Source organism: Mustela erminea, chromosome 5 (genome assembly GCF_009829155.1).
Source record: "Mustela erminea isolate mMusErm1 chromosome 5, mMusErm1.Pri, whole genome shotgun sequence".
Classification (NCBI taxonomy): Eukaryota; Metazoa; Chordata; class Mammalia; order Carnivora; family Mustelidae; genus Mustela; species Mustela erminea.
Genome location: NC_045618.1, coordinates 96,050,008 through 96,077,315, shown reverse-complemented (window position 1 = coordinate 96,077,315; position 27,308 = coordinate 96,050,008). Strand labels below are relative to the sequence as shown.

General features: G+C 34.0%; 1 protein-coding gene across 1 annotated transcript in view; it reads left to right on the top strand.

Moving 5' to 3' along the window:
• MDGA2 (MAM domain containing glycosylphosphatidylinositol anchor 2) overlaps positions 1-27,096 on the top strand; it is an 863,714-nt gene extending 836,618 nt beyond the window's left edge. The window contains exons 15-17 of the mRNA XM_032344142.1: positions 11,149-11,279; positions 24,150-24,255; positions 26,692-27,096. Coding sequence (XP_032200033.1) covers positions 11,149-11,279; positions 24,150-24,255; positions 26,692-26,780 — 326 coding nt within the window. The 3' untranslated portion in view covers positions 26,781-27,096. The remainder of the gene's footprint in view (positions 1-11,148; positions 11,280-24,149; positions 24,256-26,691) is intronic.
• The last annotated feature ends 212 nt before the right edge of the window (positions 27,097-27,308 follow it).

Here is a 27,308-nt window from a genome sequence, read left to right as displayed (position 1 = left end):
CCTCAGTGTCTTGAAATGTGTTTTAGGATATAATACTCAGTTTTAATGCTAATCACTTCTTGAGTGTCTTACTGAATTTCCCTGCTCACTGACTTCTTTGCTGTCTCTTGGGCCCATTGTTTCTGAGGTAGAGATCATTGTCTAAAACCAGTAACATAAGGGTTTCAAGGATATACGCCCCTCTGGCTTCTCCATAGGGCAGTTGCATAGTCTATACCAGCCATGCATGAAGTCCCTCAAACTGAGCTGACTTGTATCTGGGGCCTTTTTTAAGACTTTATCTTTGTTCTGCTGAACTACATGAAACAAGTTCTCTCCCCATCACATGGTGCTCTGCAAATGTAAACATTTATTTACCCACTACATAAATCCTAATTAAGCAAATGAGTATTTTTTAAATCACATGATAGAATAAGTGTTTCTTCCCCTCTTAAATCATCTAAATAACTCATAGTCTTCTTTCAGAAACAAACTCAGGGACATCGCTGAGATTTTTCCTCATCCTCTTGCTCCTTTTGTTCCCATAACACCTGGTGCACATCTCTATCATAATAATTGTCCCCCAGACCTCTGCTAGACTCTAAGCTTCTTGAGAGCAGCAATCATGAATCCTTTCTGTTTGATCCTCTGAAACAATAAAGACTCAATATATTAAAAATAATAATAATTTACACTAGATATTTAAGCTTCTGAGTGTGCTAGAAGAAAAACGAAGCAAGGGGGTTAAAAGTACTGATTGGAAACAGAAGGTCATTTCACAAAGACTTTATAGAATATATTGGGGGAAAAAAATAGAAGTTAATCATTGACTTAATTTGTATTTGAGTCTAAGTGTTCTGGCAACTAAAGCCTAGAGGAAAGCAAAAATGTCACATATTTTTTAACGACTAATTCAAAGAGAAATTTATGTTTATCAAAGTACCCTTAGTAGTATAATGGGAAATGTCTTCATTTGGTACTTTTGAAAGATATAAAACTTGATCAAATAAAAATTTTATATACTGACTGACCATAATACATTACAGGTCATGTCTTGAGCTATAGTATCATGGTCTAGGTATGTCACTTTATGACTGACTAACAGAATACAGAAATAGAACTTAAGAAATCTGTTATTAACTTCTAATTAAATTTATCTTAATAAAATATCTCAGGTTACTTTTTAGCAAGAGTGAATTAAAACTTTCTCAGTGCCGACATTCAAAATTTTTAAAATGGAGACTTTTCTATAAGCTATAGAGAAGGCAATGGTGATAAGCTTTTACATAGTTCTAGGAGTCTGATTTTTTATTCTCATTTTGGTTAAAGACCGTATTTCTTCTGTTTAGTAAAAAAAGAAAGATTCTTGCTTATATCCCAAATATGTTCTTCAAATAGGAAATCTGCTCACATTATTTTCCCTTGGAGTTAGACATTATAGGAAAGACAGTTTGAGCTTTTTTCAATAAAATCCTGTTTGTATTTAATACTGATAATGCCAGCATCGGTGTGGAAGACATTCATTGAGTAAATAGCTTTGTTGAATTAAGATATATTTTTTTTTCAAATGGGGGTGGATAGAACCTAGCCATGATTTACAACCACTTATTGAAATGTATTATTACACATACTTGTCACAGACCCTCTAATAAGACCATATGCAATATCTAGTGTACTTACCTTTTAAGTATGTGTTTTGAACCACCAACAATCCCTAAGTTTACTCTCCTCCTATTTATTTATTACTCAAACAATGAATAGTAGAAGCTGAGATATTTAAATGAAATTAGTGATATGATGGAGAAAGGCTGGTATTTCAAAATATACAAGTCTAATTCTTTTTTTTTTTTTAAAGATTTTATTTATTTATTTGACAGAGAGAAATCACAAGTAGATGGAGAGGCAGGCAGAGAGAGAGAGAGCGAAGCAGGCTCCCTGCTGAGCAGAGAGCCCGATGCGGGCCTCGATCCCAGGACCCTGAGATCATGACCTGAGCCGAAGGCAGCGGCTTAACCCACTGAGCCACCCAGGCGCCCCATACAAGTCTAATTCTTAGTGTAATAAATAAAGAATGTTATTTCATCAGTTGAATTAATGGTAACCAAATGGGTTGACTTGCTTTTGTTTCTCACCCAATGTACCAAACTTTTTGAACTAACTTTACTAAAAGTATAGATTTATAGTGATTATTTTTGGCCTTAGGTCTTGAATTTACTCATTTCTGTTCAACAGAATGAACTGCACATGCTGTGGGCTTAGTGGTATATAGGATTCTATAGAAAATAAGAAAGAATTATGGTAAAAGGTCTCTATCCACCAAATAATTTGTCATCACATTTAGGATAATAAATTACTGAATAAAATAAAAACCAGAAAGTAATAGTCATCAAAATGAATGACAATCCTGTGCTATAGGTGAACAAGGGAGAGAACCCTGAAAACAGCAAAGTTAAAATAAGTTTTCTGTGGAAGTGAAAAAAATACAAACCATCTGAACAAGTATTTTTTAAGCAGAAAGCAAAGGTTACAAATGTGAGAAGAGCCACATGTTAGGATGGAAAATAGTGCTCTTACAGCAGCGAAAGGGAAGTGGTGGAATCAAAGAGTGTCAGAGTCTACGTAAGGGATCTGACATATATCAGGGAAATAGAAAGCCTGATGAAGGCTATGTTTTAGGAAAACTCACTGGACACTAATGTTGAGATTCAACAGGATACAAGGCATGGTAATGACTAGAGAAAGTGAACTGATACTTTTTATTTAATGTATCATTGCAATTATATATTGAAAAATAACAGCAGATATACATAGCCATTTCTGTTCAAGCAGAAATAAATGATTTTATAATTTTCCATTTTTGTCTGTCTGTATAAAACAAAGGATGCTAACAATTACCTATCAATATACATAGCTCTTGCCTGAAGCGAGGTAATTTGGGCACATCCTCTTCTTCCATGAAATGTGGAATACAAATTAATGTCTGTATTACTGATTAGAATAAAAATGTGATTTATGATCAAGTAATCCCTAGGCCTTACAGTAAACCAAATTACAAATTAACTTCTATGAGCCTGATAATTTCAAGAATCTGTAAGAAATATGTATGCACATTTTAGGACATATATGTGAGTTATTTATATAAAATATATATTTATAGTAAATAGTTAAAAGTAAAATTATGTTAATGACTTAGTGAGAGAAGAGAACTAGGTAATAATAATTATAAATAATATTGATGCAAACTGTATTATAGAGTAATTTCTGTGAAATCATGTGATTTTATAATGCCATAAATAACTCCAAAACTTTGGTCACTGCCCATGAGATAATATAGTACTTCAGTCATTTAGCCTTTCTGACCATGGTCCCTAACATGAGGTCAGTTCTCTCGAGGTCTTGCACCTGACTCTAGAAGAAGATGATCAAAAGATGTGAATTAGGAAACCAAAAGGAAGAAAAAGTTAAGTTTTGCTTAGCAACTTCAAACTTGTATCATGGGACTATGTAGCATTTGAAAATCCTTGGGGATGATTAAATTCTTACCTATTGATACCTGGTGCCTACTCAAGCATAAACACAGTGCCTCTAAGGACTTGAAATTACTTGTAAAGGGTATGAACACAATCCATCATACTCACTCTAGAATTTTCTTACTATAATACTATAATAATCTGCTGAATCAGCTTTGCTGAATCTAACTTCTCTTGCATTGCTTTATTCTGTTTCACAAGCTCTAATTTCATTGACCTAAAGCCCTGAACATGAGTTTATATAACTGTTGTCATTGAATTCTCTCTTACAAACTTAAAAAGCTGGGAACTTGCTTTAAAAAGGTTCTAAAGTCATTTATCTGTTAATATTGCTTTCAGCATAAAATAGGTCAGTGAATCAATAGTTTGGATTCATGGATAATGGAGTATAATTAATACTAGGTGCATAAGAATAAGACTTTTAAATTATAAGATATTTTAAGGAATTCATTTCAATCAGTTATACTTTCAGTATCTTTTTAAATAAGTTATGCTTGCCTTTTAAAATAAAATCCAGTCACACTTGACTATAGTTCATATAATCTATTCAAAAACAAATTCAAATCTAGGATAATCAGACCTAGCTTCTTTAGACCTAGGACAAATATTTTTCACATAGTATATATTCAATAAACATAAATTCAAATAATTCAAGTTTGAATTTTTATTACATATGTTAAAAGGAAATATTAGGGGTGCCTGGGTAGCTCAGTGGGTTAAAGCCTCTGCCTTCTGCTCAAGGTCATGATCCCAGGGTTCTGGAATCGAGCCCTGCATCAGGCTCTCTGCTCAGAAGGGAGATATTTTCCACCTCTCTCTGCCTGCCTCTCTGCCTGTTAAATAAATAAATAAATAAAATCTTAAAAAAAAGAAGAATTATTAATTAAAAATATAAGCATGATCACAGGGAAAGCATACTCCCTGAGAAAAAAATATATTTGATCCTGATATAATAACTTACCATTATTGATATAATAATGGAAAGTCATATAGATAGATATAGATAGGTATAAATGTGTATTTTATTAAAGTATCTATTTTCTATTTTAAGTAAATTCTGAAAGACATAATATATGCTACTTTTTTGGCCCAATTACAACTAATCTAAAAAGACACAAATTTCCATGTATTGATTCAATGACAGGATTGATTCCTGTCACTTCAATTAAAATAACTGGTGATAATTCATTCCCTGCCATCTGTTTACATCAACACCTCACAGTTACATTTACCTCACAGTTAAATTTACCTCGCATCTACTGGTAACTTTTAAAGTATGGAAAAACGTGAACTCCCTTCATAGTTTAGAGAGAGCATCCTTCATTCTTTTCATGCAAGATATCGAAGGACTTCTACTAGAAAGAGAAGCTAGGTCTTACATTTAAGAAATTAAAAAAAAAAAGATAACTGATATTTTCCTTTCTGTAAGGCAGTTCAGTTAGATAAATCAGTTGAGACTGTCACAGCACAACCCAATAAGTTACCACTGATACAGCCATAGGCTGTGGCAGACACAGGCTATGGAATAGATGAGAAGGTCCTTTTCTATCTAATGCACATACAGATTGTTTCTTCAAATAATGTCAGAAAGATGTATGCTTACACCACTTTGTGAGCCAATGACAACTAAGGGATTCAGAAAGTATTATAACTTTATTTAATGTTTAATATAATTTGTTATTTACTTGGGTTTGATTTCATTGAATCCCTCCCTGTTGTGGATTATGTTCAAAATAGAATGCAGTTACATCACACAGAAATATGTCTTGCAGTGGCCTTTCCTTTTGGCACAAGTTTGCCTTTCTGATGTACAAGATTCCAGGACCAACGGGGCAAAAAAAATTAAACCACACTGAATATTTAAAAAAGAAAATAGAAAGATGGATTCAGAAAGCTACTTCTTACCATAGTGGATCATTGAGCACAATGGGAAAGTCCCAGAAAGTTCAACTCTTAAATGGCTCAAAGACATGAATGTTTTTCCACTATTCTCAGATTGCTGAATCTTGATATAGTAGTGAATCTCACATTAACCTGTTCTTCAGCTTTAGAGCTTATAGGAGAAGCTAACAAAATCCACACCTATTCTGTGGATATAAAAGAAGCCCCATAAAATTGTTTGGGGGAAAATGTCAGAAGATTACTTCACATTATTTAAGGGATTAAATAAGAGAGGAAGAGAGATTGAAATAATAAGGCTCTACTGAGGATTCCATAGAAAAAAGCAGAGCTAACATGCACATAGTAAAGGAAGCACATGCTACTGAAAAAAAACTTACAGTTCAGGTGAAAGTAAAATTTATTCTGTATAAGCTTTATAGTTTCTAACAAATTCATAAGAATGTGAACTTTATTAAACAACAAAAAATAAGAATGATACAACTGATGAATTGAAAAAAAGGACCTGAATAAAAGATTAAAATAAGGGGGAGCTTTATGAGATCAGACAGGAATCTAGCATCATAAATAATAGCCAAGTAAAGATGACATTAGAAACAGGAGAACAAAATCCATACTCTAGAAATTAAAATCAGTACTATGGAGGACAAACCTGAGATTCTTTCTTATACTGAAGGGGAAAAAAATACAAGAAAGTAGATTCTGAAGCAAAAGTGAACAAGCAACAAGATAAAACAAAACAAAACAAAACAAAAAGGAAAGAAAGCAAGCTGGAAAACATTATGTATACATATGCATGTATTATCCCTAAATACAATACTAGCAAATGGAATTAACATAATAAAAGAGTACTAGTCCAATACCAAGTAAAATTGGTTCCTGGAATACAATCCTAGTTCCACATTAAGAAGCGTACTAGTACAATCTACTGCATCAACAGAGAAATAGAGAAATATTATTGGACTATCTTGATATATGATAGTAAAACACAGTGAGGACTAGGATGAAACATGATGTACAGTTTACATACTTTAACTCATTTTAATTTTCACCAAAAACTTATGCCAGTTATTATTATCATCATCACTTGTGTGATGAGGAAATTGAAGCAGAGAGATTAAGAGACTAAGCCGAAGTCAGCCAGCTAGTGACAGGTGATGTTAGGAATGCAGGGGGTTTTGTTGTTGTTTTAAAAAGTACATATTTGGGGCGCCTGGTGGCTCAGTGGGTTAAGCCTCTGCCTTCGGCTCAGGTCATGATCTCGGGGTCCTGGGATCAAGCCCCACATCGGGCTCTCTGCTCTGCTTCCCCCCCCCCCTACCTGCCTGCTTGTGTGAGCTCTCTGTCAAATAAATAAGTGAAATCTTTAAAAGAAAAAAAAGTACGTATTCATATTTATGTGTTTGTGTCTAATATGAATATGTGTGCTTATGTGTAAAGAATCAGATAAAATTTCTCTAAAAATCTGAAGGATGAACTACTCTATACCATATAATTGTACATATCTTGATATACATTTAAAAAAATGACTAAAGCAACATACACCAAAATATTAAGGAGGCCACCTTTGAGAGACCAATTTAATAGTGATTTTTATATTGTTTTTCCTGTTTTGCAATGTTTGTGTGCAATATTCATGTAAACCAATGTATATATTATATGGAAGATAGATATAGATTTTAATAATAACATGATTATCTGTAAAAGTTATCAAAATAAGACTGTCTTGAAGCCACACAGTAGTTAACCGGCTCCAGATAAATCCTTCTGCTATAAACAACTATTAAAATGGGTTAAAGACAGTAAGTAATGGTTTTCAGAAAATAGAAGAGGCAGGGCAAGACTGAGATCTGTGAAAATGAGGTAATGTCTACAGGAGCCTTCCTCTGCCTGAGAATAATTCCTGGCCCTAACACAGAGCTCTTGAATTCAAGCAGAACATGGAGGTGCCACTGAGTTCAGGAAGCAGAGATGGCAGTACTGGGCAACTAAAGTAGTTAGAATCTGTAAATCAGGGTAAAAGAAAGGAGGTATGCTGAGTTGACTCTAGAAACTTCTATAGGGTTCCACATGTCTTTGCCTAAAGGCTAAGTTATGTAATAGTAAAAAAAAACCCAAGGTTTACAATATAGCAACATATTGTTTTGTGGACTTGACAACAGAACAGAGATGGGCAGGTCAAAGACTCCTGGGGGAAGAACAGTAGGCAATATTGAAGTTGAAGCCATTTTAGAGTGAAGAGATAGCCTAACAGCCTCTGACAACATTAAACAAACAAAACAAAACATAAAACAGGCTCTCCCTTAGGGTGACACCCTAAAGAACTGATCTCTGTAGACCTTTCCTTTAAAAACCCAAGTCTAAGCCCCAAAAAGATCCACAGTCTAGACAGATTTGGAGGTTGATTCCCACAAAGTTAACGAGATTCGGGTGACAGTTTGGCCTTTTCACAGGTCTGCATTATTACTATAAAGCCAAGCCTATCTATACAAGTTTAATATGATGAGTCAGTAATGGAATAGTCTGTTAGAACAAAACTGCCTTCTTAGAATGATTATAAAACTAAATCTCCATAATGTAATGTCTACAATGCCCATTATTTAGTGAAAATCACCAGATAGACAAAGAAACAGAAAATGTGATCCACAGTCAATGAAAGAGTAAAAAAAATCAACCCATAAAAATGAAACTGAAGAGGACCAAACATTAGACTTAGCAGATAAAAAAATTTTTTTAAAAAGGTATTTTAAATATGTTCAATGACATTAGAGTAGATATATTGCAAGAATCATAGGAAATAGAGTCTTTATAATTGGACAGATAGTGAAGTCTAGCAAAGAAAGAGAAATTTTACAAAAGAACCAAATAAGATTTGTACCATTAAGTAGTAGACAAGACATGAAGAATTTACTGGAGGAACTTAACATATTGCAGAAGGAAAAAAAATAGATAATAAACTTGAAGATAGACAAAATTTTCCAACCTGAAAAATGAAGGGAAAATGTTGGAGAAAAATGAACACTACCTCTGGTAAAAGAATATCAAATTGCATTATATATATATATATATATATATATATATATATATATATATATATATGGTTGGAGTCTGTAAAAGTAGAAGAAATAGATGAAGCAGAAATAAAAGGAAAGCTAAAAGAGATTCAGCAAACCCTACATAAGATATTTAGGCACACTATAATCAAACTACTGCAAACCAAAGATAAGGAAAAATGCTCAAAAGCAGCCTGAAGGAGAAAAGAAAAAAAAAAAATACAGAAGGGAAAAAGATAAAATGATGGCTGAGTTCACATTAGAAACCGTAATATAGAGAAGGAAATAGAACAACATTCAAGTGCTTAGGGAAAAATTGGAAGAATTTTAAGTCTTACAAAAACATGAGTGAAATGAAGTTATTTTTATATAAACAAATCTGAGAAACTTTGTCTCCAGCAAATCACCACTACAAAAAGTGCTAAAGGATGTCCTTCAGGCCAAAGGGACATGGTGCTAGATTGTAACTCAGAACTACAGGTAGAAATGAATACCATCAAAAAATGGTAAATAAGTGGAAAATTTTAAAAAACTGTATGTTCTTATAATGTATAAAATACATCTTATAATGTATAAAATACATCTGACTATTCACTGTAAGGTGAGATTATATTTTAGGCAAAGGTAAAAAGATACAATTACTTCTAAAAATAGAAAGAAGACAGGTAAATTATTTATACTGTTGTAAGATTATTACATGTATGAAGTAAGATAGCGAATATAAAGTATCAGCTTTGAAAAGAAAAGAGGGAGGTCATAGTAAAACATGTATGCTGTATGATTTGTGAGCATGAAGAAGGAAATACTGACTATAATTAGACTATGAAAAGTTATGAGTGCCTCTTGTTAACCCTGAAACAACTGCTAAAGCACAATTAAAAAGAGACATTCAAAAATCAGTACAAGAAATGAAACCTTAAAAAAAAATCAGCTGAAAAGAAAGAAGGGAAGGAGTCACAAAGGAATAAAAAGCAGAGGGGACAAGCAGAGAACAAAAAAGATAGTACACTTAATTACAAACATATAAAAAACTACAGTAACTATGACTTAAATACTAAAATTAAAAAGACAAAAACAATACGTCAATGAATATAACAGAAATTATGCTGAGGAAAAGTAGCCAGACACACAAAAAATACTTACTGCATAATTGCATTAATAGGAAATTCTAGAAAAGGCAAAAATCATCGGTTAGTCAAGAAAGTCTTATCAACAGTTGCGTGGCAAAGGAACAAGGGTATGAAGATTAACTACAAAGGAAAGTTAGGGAGCTTTCTGGGAAGATGGAAATGTTCTGTATCTTGACTGAGTAGTGCTTACCCTGCAGTATATACCAGTCAAAAGTTTATTGACCTATACATTTAAAATTAGATAATTTTATTGCATGTAAATTATATCTCAATAAAATTTTTTTAGGGGCGCCTGGATGGCTCAGTGGGTTAAAGCCTCTGCCTTCGGCTCCCGTCATGATCCCAGAGTCCTGGGATCAAGCCCCGCATCGGGCTCTCTGCTTAGCAGGGAGCCTGCTTCCTCCTCTCTCTCTCTGCCTGCCTCTCTGCCTACTTGTGATCTCTGTCTGTCAGATAAATAAATAAAATCTTAAAAAATAATAATAATAAAAATAAATAAAAATAAAAAAATTTTAAAGTGTATCAAAATACTGATTGCTTAGTGATCAATATATCAGACTTTGGAACACTGTGGGTTCAAATTTTGCCTCTGCTATTTACTTACTGTATGAATTGGGCAAATTACTTAACCATTTAAAGTTTTCTCTATAATAGAGCTTCATAGGATCTGGAGTATGTGTTCAACATATATCGTGTTGTATTAACATCATCAACATGACTAATATTTTTACTATGTGCAGAACTGAAACTGTTGAAAAGAGGTATATCAAATCATGAGACAAACGTATTCTCATTTTATCTTCAAATAATTCTTTTAGAAGAGAAAAGAGACTTGGTTAAAAAGTAAATTGAAAAGGAAATGCTAACTGGTAATATAGGACAGGGCATTTAGAGTCAGACTCTCGATACACACACAGGCTATATTAGTTTCCTGTCACTGCTGTAACAGATAAGTTACCACAGCCTGTGTGGCTTAAAACAACACAAATGCATTATGTTATAGTTCTAGAAGACAGAAATCCAAAATGAGTATCAGGGGCTAAAAAGGTGTCAGCAGGGCTAGGTCCTTCTGAAGGCTCTAGAGGAGAATACATTCCTAGCTTCTAGTGGCTACCTATATTTGGCTTGTGGCTTCTTTCTACATCTTCAAAACCATCCACAAAGTCTCTTCTTTTTCTTTCACATGACCTTCTTCTCTCCTGTATAAATCTCCTGCCTCCATTTTATAAAGATACATGGAGTTACATTTAAGACCCACCACGATAATCTAGAATAATCTGCCTCTCTCCCCATTTCAAGATACTTAATTTGGTCACATCTGCAAAGCTGCTTCTATCATATAAAATAACATTCACAGATTCTAGGGATTAGGACACAATTGTCTTTGGAGGTCTTCTAAATGTCATAAAAGCAAAATTAGAAATAAGAGTGGGAGAAAAAAGAGACATTAGCATTCTGAGAAATTTTATTTTTAACAGTTTGAAAGTGTTAGGTCAAGGAGAAACGAATGTAAAACAAAAAAGAATATACAAAATAAAATGTCATTGTTATTTTTAGGTGTTCTAAATGTTTATCTGCGTTTGAAAGGGCAGACAACAATAGAGAATCCACTGTGGTCTTCGAGTGGGAATAAAGGACAGCGGTGGAATGAAGCTCATGTGAATATATATCCAATCACTTCATTTCAGGTAAGAAAAGAACAATCATTTTTGTGAAATGATTGCTGCACATGAGCATAAAGTTAAAGGCAGAACTTTAACAAACATAAGAATATGGAGGTATAGAAACTCTGTGATATGGGCATCACAAAATGACAGTATTAAGTTTTTCTTTAGTTTTAAAAGCTGTTTTATGAAGAGAAAATTCCCCTTTTCTTTATTGATTAAAATCTATCAAATAATATGTTTGAGTAATAGTCTTTCAAAATCCAAATGACTTGCTAGGAGAAAATGTAAGCCATTTCTGTAAAATCACATAATATTTTGTTTACTGAAGATAAATAACATAGGTTCTTATAATAATGGAAACTGGATAGTCAAAGCTCAATTAATCTGTTTTAATTTTACTTGATGGAATTTTACATACTTTAGTAAAATGTGTCTCCCTGAGGTAATGTCATTTTAGTGATTTATCACTTTGATGACCAAAGTCAGAGAACTTCAAAGTTCTTTTTCTTTGTTTTGATATAGAAAAGTAAGTGTAAACTGAATTAAGAAAGTTAGTTACAAATATATAATAGAAATTTTAATGACTAAAAAATGGCTAGTATGGCTTGAGACAATATTTCACAAAACTATTTCAGTAGAGAAAATAATGTGATTTTAGTGATTTTATTAGCTATATATAGTATGTGTATTTTATATACTCAGGTTGGGTGTTTTTTTCTACCATCAATTTCTTCAGTGTACTTCAAGACATACACACACACACACACACACACAAAATAAGTACTTAAAACAATAGTTCTATTACTGTTCTGTTCAGGATAGTCCTTTATTGCCATAGACATCAATTTAATAATTGAGCACTTTCAAGACAATCACTTATTACCATAATTAACAGTTCAATAAATTTTTGAGCTACTCCTGTGTGCCAGGAACATTGCTAGGTTGAAGATCTAAAAATGATTGTTTACTTCAGATTGGTAGAAATATACACATAAACACTTACATTGCATACTGTAAACATTGCAGTAATAGAGGTGTACACAAGGTTCTGAGCACACCCAACCAATGAAAAGAGTATAGAAGAAAGTCAAGTAAAACTTGTGAAACTAGAGCCAAGGAGGGGGATTGCAAAGCAGAGAAAGAGCTAATATTAATACTGGAGCAGAGATTAGAGTAAACAGACACTGATGTACATAGGATTTGCCTGAGAAACAGAAAAACTTTTATCTGCAATTTGGTACATAAAGAGAAATCAGACTGGAGTGAGCTGAGGTTAAGGAACCCATGGTGCTTGGGTAATGGGGGAGGTCATTGGAAGATTTTGCTCTGGGGATGACAGGGGACAGTGGTCATGCTGCTGGCTCAAAGAGGTAAAACTGGATTGACAAACCAGTTAGGACCTGTAAAGTTCACATAAAATGTGTTGAAGGGACAAACTAAGGAAGTGGTATAAAGAAAAAAGGATGATTTCAAGATACCCTTAGGTGTAAAAACCAGCAGAACATTTTTTGTTGTTGTTATGTTAGAAATTTGGGAAGCAGCCATAAATTACTTAAAAGTCTCTAACTAGGGAATCTGGGGTAATGCTTGCGGTACACATTACCTTACATAACAAAGAGGAAAAGAGACAAACTTCAGGGATAAATATGATTACTTCTGTTTTGGACATGTTGATAAGAGGCCTATGGAATATCCTTTTAAAAATGTGGAGGTTGTTGTATATGTTGATCTGAAGCTTTGGGGACACGGACATTCGTGAGTCATCGGAGTGTATGTGCTACCTAGAAATGTGGAAGTGGTTGATATTTCCAAAGGAAAGTGTACATTTGTGAACAGTGATTAAATGATGGAATCATACAGAACACTAACCAGTAATATGAACTATGGGAAAAGAGCTCAATCCTAAGTAGTATTTTTCAGTATGTTTTAGTGTTAAAGAGAAGGAGATCAGGAAAGTTTGGTGCCCACAGAATTTAAAGACCATAATACTCAAATAGTAAAGCAAGCTGAGTCCAGTGGGCTGGTCATTGCAGAGAGTATCTGTTCTTGAGAGATTTGCATAAGGTAGTAAGGAAATTAGGAAACCAGCACCTGAACTAAAATTATTCACTACACTGCACCTGGGTGGCTCATTCGGTTAAGCATCTGCCTTCTGCTCAGGTCATGATCCCAGAATCCTGGGATCGAGCCCCATGTCAGGCCGCCCACTCAGCCATGAGTCTGCTTCTCTCTCTGCTGCTCATGCGCTCTCTCATTCTCTCTCTCAAATAAATAAATAAATAAATAAAATCTTTAAAAAATGATTCACTACTCAATTAATAGAATGACCTACAAGCAGATATTAAATTAATATATTTCTGTAAAGTTATTTTATTCTATATTTTTTCATAGAAAAAGCATTAATTTTATTTTGTTCGTTTTGTTCTTGCAAGGGAATGTTTCTGCATTCAGGATGTCACAACAGAGAGAATCCAGAAGGGGAACATTGACGGGGTTTCATAGAGGAAAGAAATGAGAGGCAGTGGGTCAGCTCTAAGTTTGAGATTACAATCTTATAGAAAGGAATTGCTTTTCTTTGTTATTTGGCCCATCTTACTCCCCTGTGTTTTGATACCAATAGTGTTGATTTAAAGAAGGGATTTCAGGACCTGAATTAGTCTTTTGTTACCAGGAAGGATGTGGTCAGTGTAAATTCAGAGTGGAACATTTTTACAACTACGAATGACAACAAATTTTCTGTAGCCTCAGGGACTTACATATTAAACTCACAAAAAATAAATTTGTAAGAATGTTTAAAGCAGATGTTCAATGGTGTTTAAATAAATAAAGCTTTTTCATAATAGGCCAAACCTTGGAGAACTCTCTTCACTATAATCCTTCCCCTCATTCCAACTGAGAAATCAGACTGGGTTTGCATAGTTGGTGCTCAAAGTAGTTATCATTTCTAGTGCTTTTTGTTCCTTTTTGTAGATGCATATTTCCATCTGGTATCAATTTTATTTTGCTCGAAGGACTTCTTTTAACATTTATTGTAGTATGGGTCTGCTAAACATGAATTCTTTTCACCTTTTGTACTTCTGAAAAAGTCTATCTCACCTTCATTTTTTTGGGTTATTTCCTCTCTCTGAGTGTAGTATTCTGGTTTTTCCTTTCAAACTTTAAAGATGTTCTCCTGTCCTTTTGTTTGCATCATTTCTAAGAATACATCTGCTGAAACTCATATTTATCCTTCTATATGTAATGTGACCAGTTGCTTTTAAGATTTTCTCTTTATCATTGGTTTTGAGCAGTTTAACTGTGACAAGCTTTTATGTCATTTTCTTCATTTTTCATGTGCTTGTGGTTCATTGATCTTGGATCTGTGAGTTTATAGTTTCTATTAAATTTAAGCATTGTCTGGTTAATGTTTCTTCAAATATTTTTAGTTCCTCCTCTTCTCCTTTGAGGCTCCAGTCCAACACCTTAGTATGTATGTAAGACCCCTTATTCATGTGCATGCATATGAGGTGTTATATAGCTGATTAATGCTTTTTTAGTGTTATTTTTACTTGTGTTTCATTTTGTATAGTTTCTATTCTGTCTTCACATTCACTAATCATTTCTTCTGCAATGCCTAATCTGCCTTCAGTCACATTCAGTGTATTTTGTATCTCAACCATTGTACTTTTCATCCCTGTGCGTTCAACTTGAGTTTTTGAAAAAATATTTTCCACGTCTCTAGTTAATGTTTTGAGTATATGAAACCCGGTTATAATAGGTGTTTTTTTTTATTAAAATATATTTTTTAAAGATTTTATTTATTTATTTGACAGAGATCACAAGTAGGCGGAGAGGCAGGCAGAGAGAGAGGGGGAAGCAGGCTTCCTGCTGAGCAGAGAGCCAGATATGGGGCTCAATCCCAGGACTCTGGGATCATAACCCAAGCCAAAGGCAGAGGCTTTAATCCACTGAGCCACCCAGGCGCCCCTGTAATAGGTGTTTTAATATCACTGCCCACTAATGCTAACATCTGTGTCACTTCTTGCTTGGTTTTGACTGATTTTTTTTTTCTCCTCATTACAAGTTATTTTTCTGCTTCTCTGCATGTCTGGTAATCTGATTGGGTGTCAGACACTTGGAATTTTACTTTGATAGCTAAAATTCTTATGGTTTTATAAAATGCAAAATTTGCTGGTCATTTTTATATTTCTGTAAATATTTTTGAACTTGTTTGGGATGTAGTTATTTGGAGACAATTTAATCATTTTTTGGTCTTGCTTTTAAGCTTTGTTAGGAGAGACAGAAGCAGTGTTTCATATAGGGCTAATTATTTCTCACTACCAAGGCAAGAGTCTTCTGAGTACTCTGTCCAATGCCCCATGAATTATGAGGCTTTCCAACCCTCGTGTGGGCTGGGTACTTTTACTTTAGTGCATCTCTCTGATTTTTTCCCAGTTCTTGTGTAGTAACTACTGCACATTCATGTCCTGATCAGTAGTTGCTAAATACTTTAGGGAGACCCTCTGATGATCTCTGCAGCTCTGTCCTTGCTTGTATTCTACCCTGCACACTCTAGCTGCCTCAGAGTCCTTAAACTCTCCTCCACTCCAACTCCTCCGAGATTTTCTACCAAGCTCTATCTTCTGCTTGCACCATCATCTATCAATTCTGTATAGGGCACCATGGGGCTCACCTTTCTGATTCCCATCACTCATTGATCATTGTTCTTCATTACCTGATGTTTATTGTTTCATATATTTTGTCCAGTTATTTGGTTGTTTCAGATGGAAGGATAGATCTGGTTCCTGTTCAATCTGTCTTGGTTGGAAGCAAATCGAAGAGGAGCAGTTTGGGTTTTTGTTTTCTGGGTTTTTTTTTTTTATTGTTTAAAAAGTATCAGTTTTTAATGAAGTATTGTAAATAGCTTAAGTATTTAGTATTAGATAGTATTAGTATTAAATAGTATTTAATTTAGTATTAAATTAATATTAATTTAGTATTAAATAAGTATTAGTATTAAATAGTATTAAGTATTTAAATAGCTTAATTTAAATTAAGCTATTTAAATTACCTGTCAAAAATAAGATAAATAAAGTCATATTTTTACTTTGGATTCCTATGTTCTTTTATTCTTTGACACTAGGTCTGTTATCTAAAGACTTTCTGTTATTTCCTAAGTCTTGATTTTTAAGGAAACATGAAACACAACTACATCAGCCTACCCCATATTTTGCTTTTATTTTGTTTTAGTTTTGAGATTTTTGTTGTTTTGAACTTTTTTCTGACAAAGCATTTTTTAGTCAAAAATCATTTGTAAACTGTCGAGCTTTTCAAAAATGCTTGCTTTGGTATGTGATACCAGGAAAGCACAGTAAAAACTGTACAGAATATATTAGCATATAAATTAGGTTTTGAGAAGTTTTAATATTACTCAAATGTAGCTTTGTGGCATTGTAGAATGTCTTTACTTCAAGTGGAAAGGAGATCTCCTACCTCTTGGAATTTTAAATGAGATATAAGTGATTTTGAGCCTCTGCTGCACTGACACTTAGGTGGTTTTATTTGTTTGGGGTTGCATGCATTTAAATTATTTTGATTTATAAGCCCTTTAAAACACAACCACTTGCAAAGTCCTTTGTTTGAGTGTGTCCAATTAGTTTGCTTAGCTGAAAATAAAATTGTGTAGTACTTCTCAGGGTAAATAGAAGTTTTATCCTACTGAAATTCCCTTTGGGGCTCTTTGTCAAGAATTAATATAGCGTGTTCAGTGTTGTTTGTGATCCAAATATTTTTTACAGGATTTGGAAAGATTATAGCAAAATTTCCAAAAAAACAAAATTGAGTGTTATTTTAGAATGTTACTTATAACATACCTTACACCAAGAAAAATATTTAACCATCCTCTTTAATGCTTTTTTTTTATTTTTTAAGATTTTATTTATTTATTTGAGAGAGGGAGAGAAAGCACGAGTCAGGGGCAGAAGCGGAAGGAGAGGAAGAGGGAGAAGCAGACTCCCTGCTGAGCAGGGAGCCCATGCTGGCCTGGATCCCAGGATCCCGAGATCATGACTTGACTGAAGGCAGGCACTTACCTGACTGAGACACCCAGGGGCCCTGCTTTATTTCTTTTTGTAGTATATTCCAAATGCTTTCTAGGGGAAAAATATAGAGACATTTTGAGATATCAAATACAGTCTTTATGTTTTCTTTGTTTTAGGTGAAAGAAATTCTGGAAATCTTCTCTAATGTCCTCATTTAAAGATTTCAAAATGATGTTGAGACAGTATCTTAAATCACCTAAATCCTTAACATTAAATAAGGGTTGGAAACAGATTTTAGTTCTGTTATTGCATTATGCCGCCCTCATGCTTGTCTCTCTAATATTAATAATAATCTGGAATATATTGTCCTCCTTACTAGATACCACATGTTCATGTAGATATATATCTGGCATTCTAAGCCAAATTCCAGGGCCATTATATAGACTTGGCAGTGGCTCCTAAAGTAACCATTAGAAACATTTTCCAATGTTAATAGCTATTTTCAACTTTATCTGTATCCGAGCTTTTTCCAAGTGATGTACTCTCTCAGTTTTCAGATTCCCTCCTTAGACTCTGCTTGCCTTAACAGTAATAATCAGATGCAATATTTCTCTTATCTTGAAGAAAATATGCTCTGAACATTTACAGAAGGCATCATTAATGCTGAAGACACATCAGAAGTGCACTGTATTCTCTGACTCCCCCCATCTACTTTCCCTCATTAGTATAGCATGGAGCTCTTCCTTCCTTCCTGAGAAATCTATATCAGAACACAGGTTTTATAGCATCATCTCTATCTCTATACTGACGTCTATAAGATTTAAATCACTATAACATATGTAAGAAATTGCCAGTCAATGGGTTAAACTAATTTTCTGTAGTGTCATTGTACTAATACAAATCCACACACATTTTATTAACTTCCCATTTGAATATACCCACCAACAGTTAATTTTCCGATCATGCAGTATTTCCTACATACTAAGTTTGCGGAATTGCAAGCACACACTGTGAAAACATATAGAATTTTAAACTTGTCATTTTAGTTAAGGGAAAACACTTAAATAATATCAGTGCGATAATGTGTAAAAAACAGGTTTTCCATAAATTGAGCCTCCTTCCCCCTTTTTAGAAAACCTAAACTTTAACATTTTCTTCCCAAGTGTCTAGATGCCATTAATTTCTTCTTCATGGCAATTAAACCAGATGCATTTCAGAAGTACTGCAGAGGAAAGGAACATAGTTTTATCCCTTAATGTAATAGTAATCAGAATCATGGCAGTTCTTCATAAAATTATGACAAAACTTAACCTATTAAACTAGAGAGCATTTCTTTTCTAAATGAATAAAATTCAGGGGTTTTTTTTTTCATTGCATACAGACTACAGCTTCCAAGTTTAGAAATATCATAACAAACTGTTATAGTTTCCCCTTTTTATGACTGAAAGATGTTTGTCACCAAGTATTTTTTTTATAGTTTATATAGTTTTTTAAAATTTTTTTTAAGATTTTATTTATTCATTTGACAGATATACAAGTAGGCAGAAAGGCAGGCAGAGAGAGAGGAAGGGAAGCAGGCTCCCTGCTGTGCAGAGAGCCTGATGCCAGGCTTGATCCCAGGGCGCTGGGATCATGACCTAAGACGAAGGCAGAGGCTTTAACCCACTGAGCCACCCAGGTGCCCCTATATAGTTTATTTTAAATACAAGGCAGTGTAGCATTTTATAAATATAATTTATCCATCCCTCAGCTGTAGACTGTATCATATTTACACCCTCTCCTATTGCCAACAGTGATAAAATAAACTTCCTTATTGAGATTACTTTGTGCTCATGTTAGACATTTTCTATGGACTACATTTCTTTTTTTTTTTTTAATTTCTTTTCAGTGTAACAGTATTCATTGTTTTTGCACCACACCCAGTGCTCTATGCAATACATGCCCTCCTTAATACCCACCACCTGGCTCCCCCAACCTCCCACCCCCCCCCCGCCCCTTCAAAACCCTCAGATTGTTTTTCAGAGTCCATAGACTCTCATGGTTCACCTCCCCTTCCAATTTCCCTCAACTCCCTTCTCCTCTCCATCTCCCCATGTCCTCCATGTTATGTGTTATGCTCCGCAAATAAGTGAAATCATATGATAATTGACTCTCTCTGCTTGACTTATTTCACTCAGCATAATCTCTTCCAGTTCCGTCCATGTTGCTACAAAAGTTGGGTATTCATCCTTTCTGATGGAGGCATAATACTCCATAGTGTATATGGCCACATCTTCCTTATCCAATCGTCCGTTGAAGGGCGTCTTGGCTCTTTTCACAGTTTGGCGACTGTGGCCATTGCTACTATAAACAGTGGGGTACAAATGGCCCTTCTTTCACTACATCTGAATCTTTGGGGTAAATACCCAGTAGTACAATTGCAGGGTCATAGGGAAGCTCTATTTTTAATTTCTTGAGGAATCTCCACACTGTTCTCCAAAGTGGCTGCACCAACTTGCATTCCCACCAACAGTGTAAAAGGGTTCCCCTTTCTCCACATCCTCTCCAACACACGTTGTTTCCTATCTTGCTAATTCTGGCCATTCTAACTGATGTAAGGTGGTATGTCAATGTTGTCACCAAGTATTTTTATAAACACTGGAAAGTTTATATATATATATATATATATATATATATATATATATATATATAGTGTTTATATATAAAACTGGAAAGTTTGGCCAAGGTACATTGTTTAAATGGAATATGTATGCATTTTATTTTAATTACCTACTTTACAATCAAAAACAATATACAGGAAAAGGTATCTCTCTAAGTCTTAGTCCAGAAGCCACTTATGAGAGTATTAGAGTCTATAAAATGTTGTTATAATAATTCAAAGATATAGTTGGAGTTCAGAACATAAAAAGAACAATGCAATAAGGATCTCTTTGTGAGAGTCGGTAGGAATTTAAAAAAAAAAAAATCTTTGTAAGAGCAAAACTGCAATGGAAATTAAAAGGAAACAAATATCCCACACAGGATCTTTTTCTTCCTGTTCAAAGAGGACCCTGAGGAGGACTACGATACTCCTCTGGCCCATTGGATTGGATTCCCTATTATCACAAAATCACAAATAAACATTAAAAACACTAATTATATAACCATCCCAAGAGACTAATTGTCAGAAATTATTTTTATTATCCTACTAGTAACTAATATAGTTCTGATTTATTTCCACACACAATATATAAAACATCTGATTTATTTCCACACATGATAAATAAAACACCTGCTATGCTTATACAGAAAGTAATTCAGTTGCTTTACTCAGTGACAAACTATATTATCCATAGTTGCGCTGATAAATGTAAATAATAGACTCACAAATCAGCCAAGTATTATTACTACTCCTTAACTCATTCAGGATCCACAAGGGATGAAGTATTCATATAAGAGAATGTTCTAGATCTAGGCAGTCCTCTGAACACATGAAAATTTGACTTTCGTTGATTTGTATTTTTGTTGTTCCGCCAGCTACACCAGTCAACATATTGTAGGGAGGAAGCAAACACATTAAATTGCATCAATCAGTCTACTCTGACACTTACCACAGAAGGCTCTCCAGCACTTCCTCTCAGTCCTACCACAAAAGAAGGGTGTCAGTGTCCTTCACAACCTCTCTGCTTCAGGACTCTGTTTTTAGCACCGACCCAGGTCTGACCTGTGTTTAAACACAAACCTAGGTCTCACCTGCACAGGGAGGTGGAAGGAAGGGAGGTTGAAGGAAGTTAATGGGAAAAGTAGGAGTGATTAATACTTTAAAGTCATTGAAAGAAATTCTGAAGTATTTTGAGCAATAGCAGCATTATTCCAGGGCAAGGAACTTTGAAAAATTCAGAAATGATTTTGATGAATTATACATTTTAGTTTTCACTTTTAAAACAGCCCCATCTTTTTTATATTGCCACCTACCTCCAGGTGACTAGAACTTGCTAAGTGAGAATAATTGTGAGCTTTAAATTAGAAGAAAATACTTGGGTGGATAATTTTATCACCTATTCACCTCTACATAACTAAGATGGAAAATCCATGTACTCCTAACCCGTTTTTCCAACATCCTTCCCAATGAAAAGATTATGACTTCAGTTTCATCTGTTTGAATTTCAAGTGTGAGCAGGTGCAGAACATTCTAACCTACCCTTATTAGTCTTCTCCCCAACACCTCACTTTCCACACAAAGAAATTCAGTCCCCTTCTTTGCTGTGACTGCATTGCACACCCCAAATTTACTGCCTTCTACAAGCAGTGCTTACAACCTTTCCCTCCCACACCATCTTTTAAAATTAAAACTCTTGATGACCAAAGAGGTTTCCTCTTTACCAAACAAAATTCTCTTAGTACATTCCCATTCCTGCTTCAGTCCAGACCTAAAACCTGACTGGAAGGCAGAAATCTATGATTTACTCCATTCGATTCTTTTAGTACCTGCAAAAAACAAAGAATTGAGATGCTAGCACTCCACTTTTATTCAGTTAAGTATTAGCCATGGGGCCAACGTGGAGCATGTTGGATTTTATGGATGCATATCATCATGAATCTGTGATTTCTGACTTTCTCCAAGATAACACTCCATTCATGTTGTTATCTTCAGGAGAGAAGACTCAGCATCACATGACTGAAACTAAGAAGGGGGTGGGAATAACCATTGATTTACTCTAACATTGATTCTCGACCAGGTAAGCAGCACATATCAAAATAAAACAAAACAAAAATACCCAATGACTAAAAAACCCATGGGTAGGAAAAAGGCAATAGTGCTGATAGGGGCAATTTATGATGACCTTAAAGAGCTGTGTGTTCTTAAAAAGTGTGTATATTAATGTTTTTAAAATGCATTCATCCTGGGACACCTGGGTGGCTCAGTCTGTTAAACATCTGACTCTCGATCTCAGCTCACGTCTTGATCTCAGGTTTGTGAGTTGGAGCCCCATGTTGGACTCGCCACTGGGCATGGATCCTACTTAAAAATAATAAAATAAAAAATAGAATGCATTAATCTCAGTCTTGTCCAGAATAGGCGAAAATAATTTAAATGTCTACCAATATCAGTAGGGTGCTAGTTAAATAAATTATGTGATATCCATAATGTGTAATATTCCACAGTCACTAAAGTGACTTCCCCCTTTCTGATGTCAGTGCTTTTGGATTTTTATACCATTGATTTTGGTATTTTTAATTCTCACTTTGAGGACCTTGTGATTAAAACAGTCCTCTGAGGATTTTTTTAGCCACTTTCCAGATAACTTTCAAAAACACCACCCTATGTCAAATGCAAGTCATTATTTTCAGGCAGCCAAAGTAATGCTTCATTGCTGATTCTGAGGACTGAGAATCTGTATACCACTAACTTGGTTCTATACCATATTTTAATTCTGGTCTGCCATTTTGTTTTGGCTTCAGTGATGCATGACATTTTGGATGTTTTTCAAAGAAATAGCTTTGGACAATTCTTTATTAACTTATTTATCTCAACATAGGTAAGGAGGAAACTCTTTCTACACAAGTTAAACATAAAAATAAAAATTTCTCTGAACCTTTTTCTCCTATCAAATCGTGAAAATTATTCTTACTCATGTGGATTATATTCGAGTGTGGAAAAGGGACTCAGTACAAAAGTTGATAACTAATGCTTCTGCTTATCACTTAGAAATCTCAGTCGATAAAATTAATATAGTACATCAGAGAACAACAGATGAACTTCTCAAAGGTAGCCCAAGTTTTCTGAAAATCACCACAAACTTGCCTTTAATGAACCATATCAAGATACTTTCAAAGGCAAAAACAAAACCAAAGATTTTGGCATCGATAAAAATAGACTTTCCCTCTAATTTGTTGCAACGAAACAAGGCTAGAAATTGTATAAAAATGCACACATCAGTTTGATGTTGAAACACCTTTTCATTAAGCTAATTTTTCCTTGGAAAGATCAAACTAGATATTTCATTTTGGCATGTAGAAATGTTTGTGAATATAATCACTAAATGCATAGTTGCTTTTTCATATCAAAAAGATTAAAAGGTTTTGCTAGAAGCAAGGAATAATTGTGGGGTTAGAGAGAAAATTTTAAAACAGTCTTATTTCTGTAAAAATGAAATAATAAAAATTTGCTAATTGTCCTTATTTGTCACTGTATTCAGAATTTAGTAATAATAGGAGAGTGATTTCATTCAGCTAGCTATTCTTTCAACTTTGATGTATTAAACCTCAATGTCAATCACTGTTGAAATTCAAAGGTCTGTCATTAAATACTCAACATAGGTAAACCCATAAATATCTTCAGTTCTTAAAGGTAGAATGTCAAAAGTGAAATCATAGATATAACGTATAGGAATGTGAGAAAGTTATTCACATTTTTGCAAGAGAGTAAACAAATTTCATAAAGATGGTAATCCCTTGTTCTGAGCTTCAGTAACCATAATACTGTTGTAAAGAACGCAGAACTGATTCATTCCAGAAAATATTTCTAGAAAACCAGTGTTACGTGTTAGACAAAATTGGAGGACATCTATTTTAGAGAAGTACTGTTCAAATAAACCTTTTTCCTTACCCCTGAAAACAAAAAGTGCTGGGGTTTGTAGTAGTGGTAGTTTTTGTTTCGTTTGAAAATCAACACAGAGCTTTTGATGTGAAAAACTAATAGTAAGCAAGGAATATCCTGTCACTGGTTTTGTTAAGAACATTTATGTTTTTTGTAAGTAACATTTTTAAAGACCATTGATAATAAATGTCAGAATTGCTGTCAGTTTTAGGTTTGGCTCCTCGATTTCTCAATAAAATCCATCTACAAATCAAAGATAGACATTTAGGTTTGTTTCATTCATATTTATAGCTCATTTTTGAAGGTATTCGAGGTCCTGGCATAGAAGGTGACATTGCCATTGATGATGTGTCAATTGCAGAAGGAGAATGTGCAAAACAAGACCTAACGACTAAGAGTAAGTGTCTATTCCTGGACTGGTTTGATGTGATATTAAAGTAACATAATAACTATTAAACTAAAATGGTCTAATTTTTAAAACTCATTTATATTTGGTTTGTAAATTTAGAAATTCCTTATATGTGAGACACTAAAATTTTGAAGATTTTTTTAAAACAAAGTATTAAATTTGATGGTATGTATATTTGACCTAAGATAAGACAAAAGTAATTTTGGCTTAGGTCTATGTAATAATTCAGCCCATTTTTTTTTTCTGGTATTCTGGTATAATTCTTCTATGTGCATCACAATCTTGTTTAGTAATTTGGTTTCATTTTTTTACTGTGGTTTGAATATTATAGTTTAATAATATCTTCAGATTTTATTTTGTCACCACAAAAATGTTTTGAATCAGAGACATAAATTAAAAAATTATAAATAATGCAAAAACTTCAGAATTATGTATTGAGCTCCTTCTTAAAATCTTCATCTCCATATTATTCATGTACAGTTGAAAAACTAAAATCATGTCTTTTAAAATTTCCTCCAGTTGAAGTATTTTCATAGGCCCATCTGGAATCTTTACTTCTGTGTTTATATAAAGGGATATCGATCAAGCTAAATTTACACAAATAACTCATCAATTATTTAGTATGTATAAAAGGAGCATGAAAATCCATTTTGTTAAGTCTAGAGCAAATCAGAGTCTTTGTTGGTTTGAGTGTATTTAATGAGAAATTATATTAGTCTAGATGTTGAAAGTTAAATTTCTGCAACTACCCAGTGATTGCTCATACAAACTGAACTGACTCCATTTTTAAGCATTGTAAAAAGACAAAAACTAAGATTGTTTATAACAATGAGTCACTTTGCTCATAGTCTTCACCTCCTTGTCATTACACTTAGCATTCTGAGTAACAGATTCAGTAAAAATTTCTCCCTGTGTCTGGCTAATTTTGCTTTAGAAAACCAGTAGCAGTATCCAAATGAAGTAGATTTGCAAAATGCACAGAAAAGCATGCATTCTCCTTGGAGGAGAATGAGATTTCTTTTGAATTTCATAACATATTATCAGTCACAGTAACATTCTAGTAACTGAAGGTGGTTACTATCTTACATAGAAACTTGGATAATTTGGATAACCTCAGTATTATCCATGGATAATTTGGATACATTTGGATAATTTGATCACCGAAAGTTATTATAAATTAAATTCAAAACATTGAATTAAACTTTCCAAATGAGGAAAGCAAGAGAGAACATTCTCCCTCATGGAGAAAACAGAAGTGGTAAGAGTAGCAACAGTGAAATGAGGATGCAAACCCCAACGGACTTTACTGTTACAAAAATACAACACTTTCAAAATCAGGTATCTTCTCTTCTAAAGTCAGAGAAATGTGTGGCTTTTTAAATAAGATATATCTGTACATATTGGAGGTATTTTTATTCAGCCTTTGTAAATCAGAAGAAGCAACCCTATTAAACAGAAACATTTTCTTTGGTATGAGAAAGTATCCTGTTACACCTGTATCTACTTAACTAGCATTTGCTAAGCTCACTGTGACAAACATTGTTTGGTGAATATTAAATTAATGTTAATTTCTAAGTACAAACCAGCCTGGCAGTCAAAAGCCTCTTCTTGAGTGCTCTGGTTCCCAAACCTTCTCAGGCAGTACCACAGCCCACACTATTAAAAGCTGCGCTTGTCTGTTGTGTCCAAAATCTACCTCTCTCCTAGGTGAGAGCCATTTTGTAACTTAAGCCAGATGACTGAATTATGGAACTTGCTCATGTTAGCCCTCCTGGGCAACGCATATATTCTACAACGTATCACTTGGACATAAAACTTTATTTGAAACACCAATTATGATAGGAATCTTAAGGCAGAATCGTGGAACAGATTTTTTTAAATGGACTGATTCTAAAACTCACATTGAATAGATAATTATTTACTCAATTTATAGATACAGGACTGACCTAAGCATATATAATCCACTGTTTATGGTGGCTGATTTTCTACCCCTAACAATCCCTTCCTAGTTTTCATAGAAAGTAGTTTTTCTCTCAGCCTTTAATCTTAATCATTTTTGGAAGCTTTGGGGGAAAAAAAGACCTCTTAGGATTTCTAACAATTTCTTATGTGTGCATACTTCCATGTGGCTAGAAGGACTCTGAGGTTGAGTTCAGCCAAAAACTTAGACAAATACCTTCTGGACAAGTTCTCAAGCGTATCATATCAACTTAAATATATTTCTACTTTTCTAACAACACCTTTATTTTCCTTTTCACATGTCTTGGAAATAGACTAATAAAACAAACAAAAAAGTATTTTCCAAAAATATTTTCCACATACTACTGTTGTTTTATTAGTTCACCAAAGTTGTATTGGTAGCTACATAGAATATTTATTCTTTTTTTTTGTTTGTTTCTTGGCATTTATTTTCCTTGTCTTTAGATTCTGTTGATGGTGCTGTTGGAATTTTAGTACATCTATGGCTTTTTCCGGTCATCGTCCTCATCTCTATCTTAAGTCCTCGAAGGTGACCTTATCCTGGCAGAGGCTATAAAAGATTCACCAGGCACTGGCATGAAGAAAGAGTCTTTGTAAATGGACATTGAAAAAACAAACTACCAAAGATTCCTCCACTGACTACTGACTCAAAAATAAAATAATAAAAACGAATTTTTTAAAGCACTGGGGATAAAAAGACATCATGGAAGTATAACTTATTCCAAACTACATATAAAAGATAATCTTGACCTGAGTAGAGAAGAGACCTTCAGGTGCTTTTGTGGCTAAAAAGATTACAGCATCATCTGGTCATCTGGTTGAACTCTGGAAAAAAAAAAAAAAAAAAAAGCTATAGAAATCCTTGTCAAAGCACAAAGTCATGGCTGGTTTTGTTTCAAATGAATAGTTTGCTTGTTACCATGGAAACCTAATGGCCTGCCAACAAAAACCTCACTGTAAACAGGGTACGTGAAGAGCTGGCATTTATTTTCCTTTCAAGAAGGTTTTACGTAGAGAATTAAATAAATGTAGGCCCTTTTACCTTTGGTTGTTACCGTTCC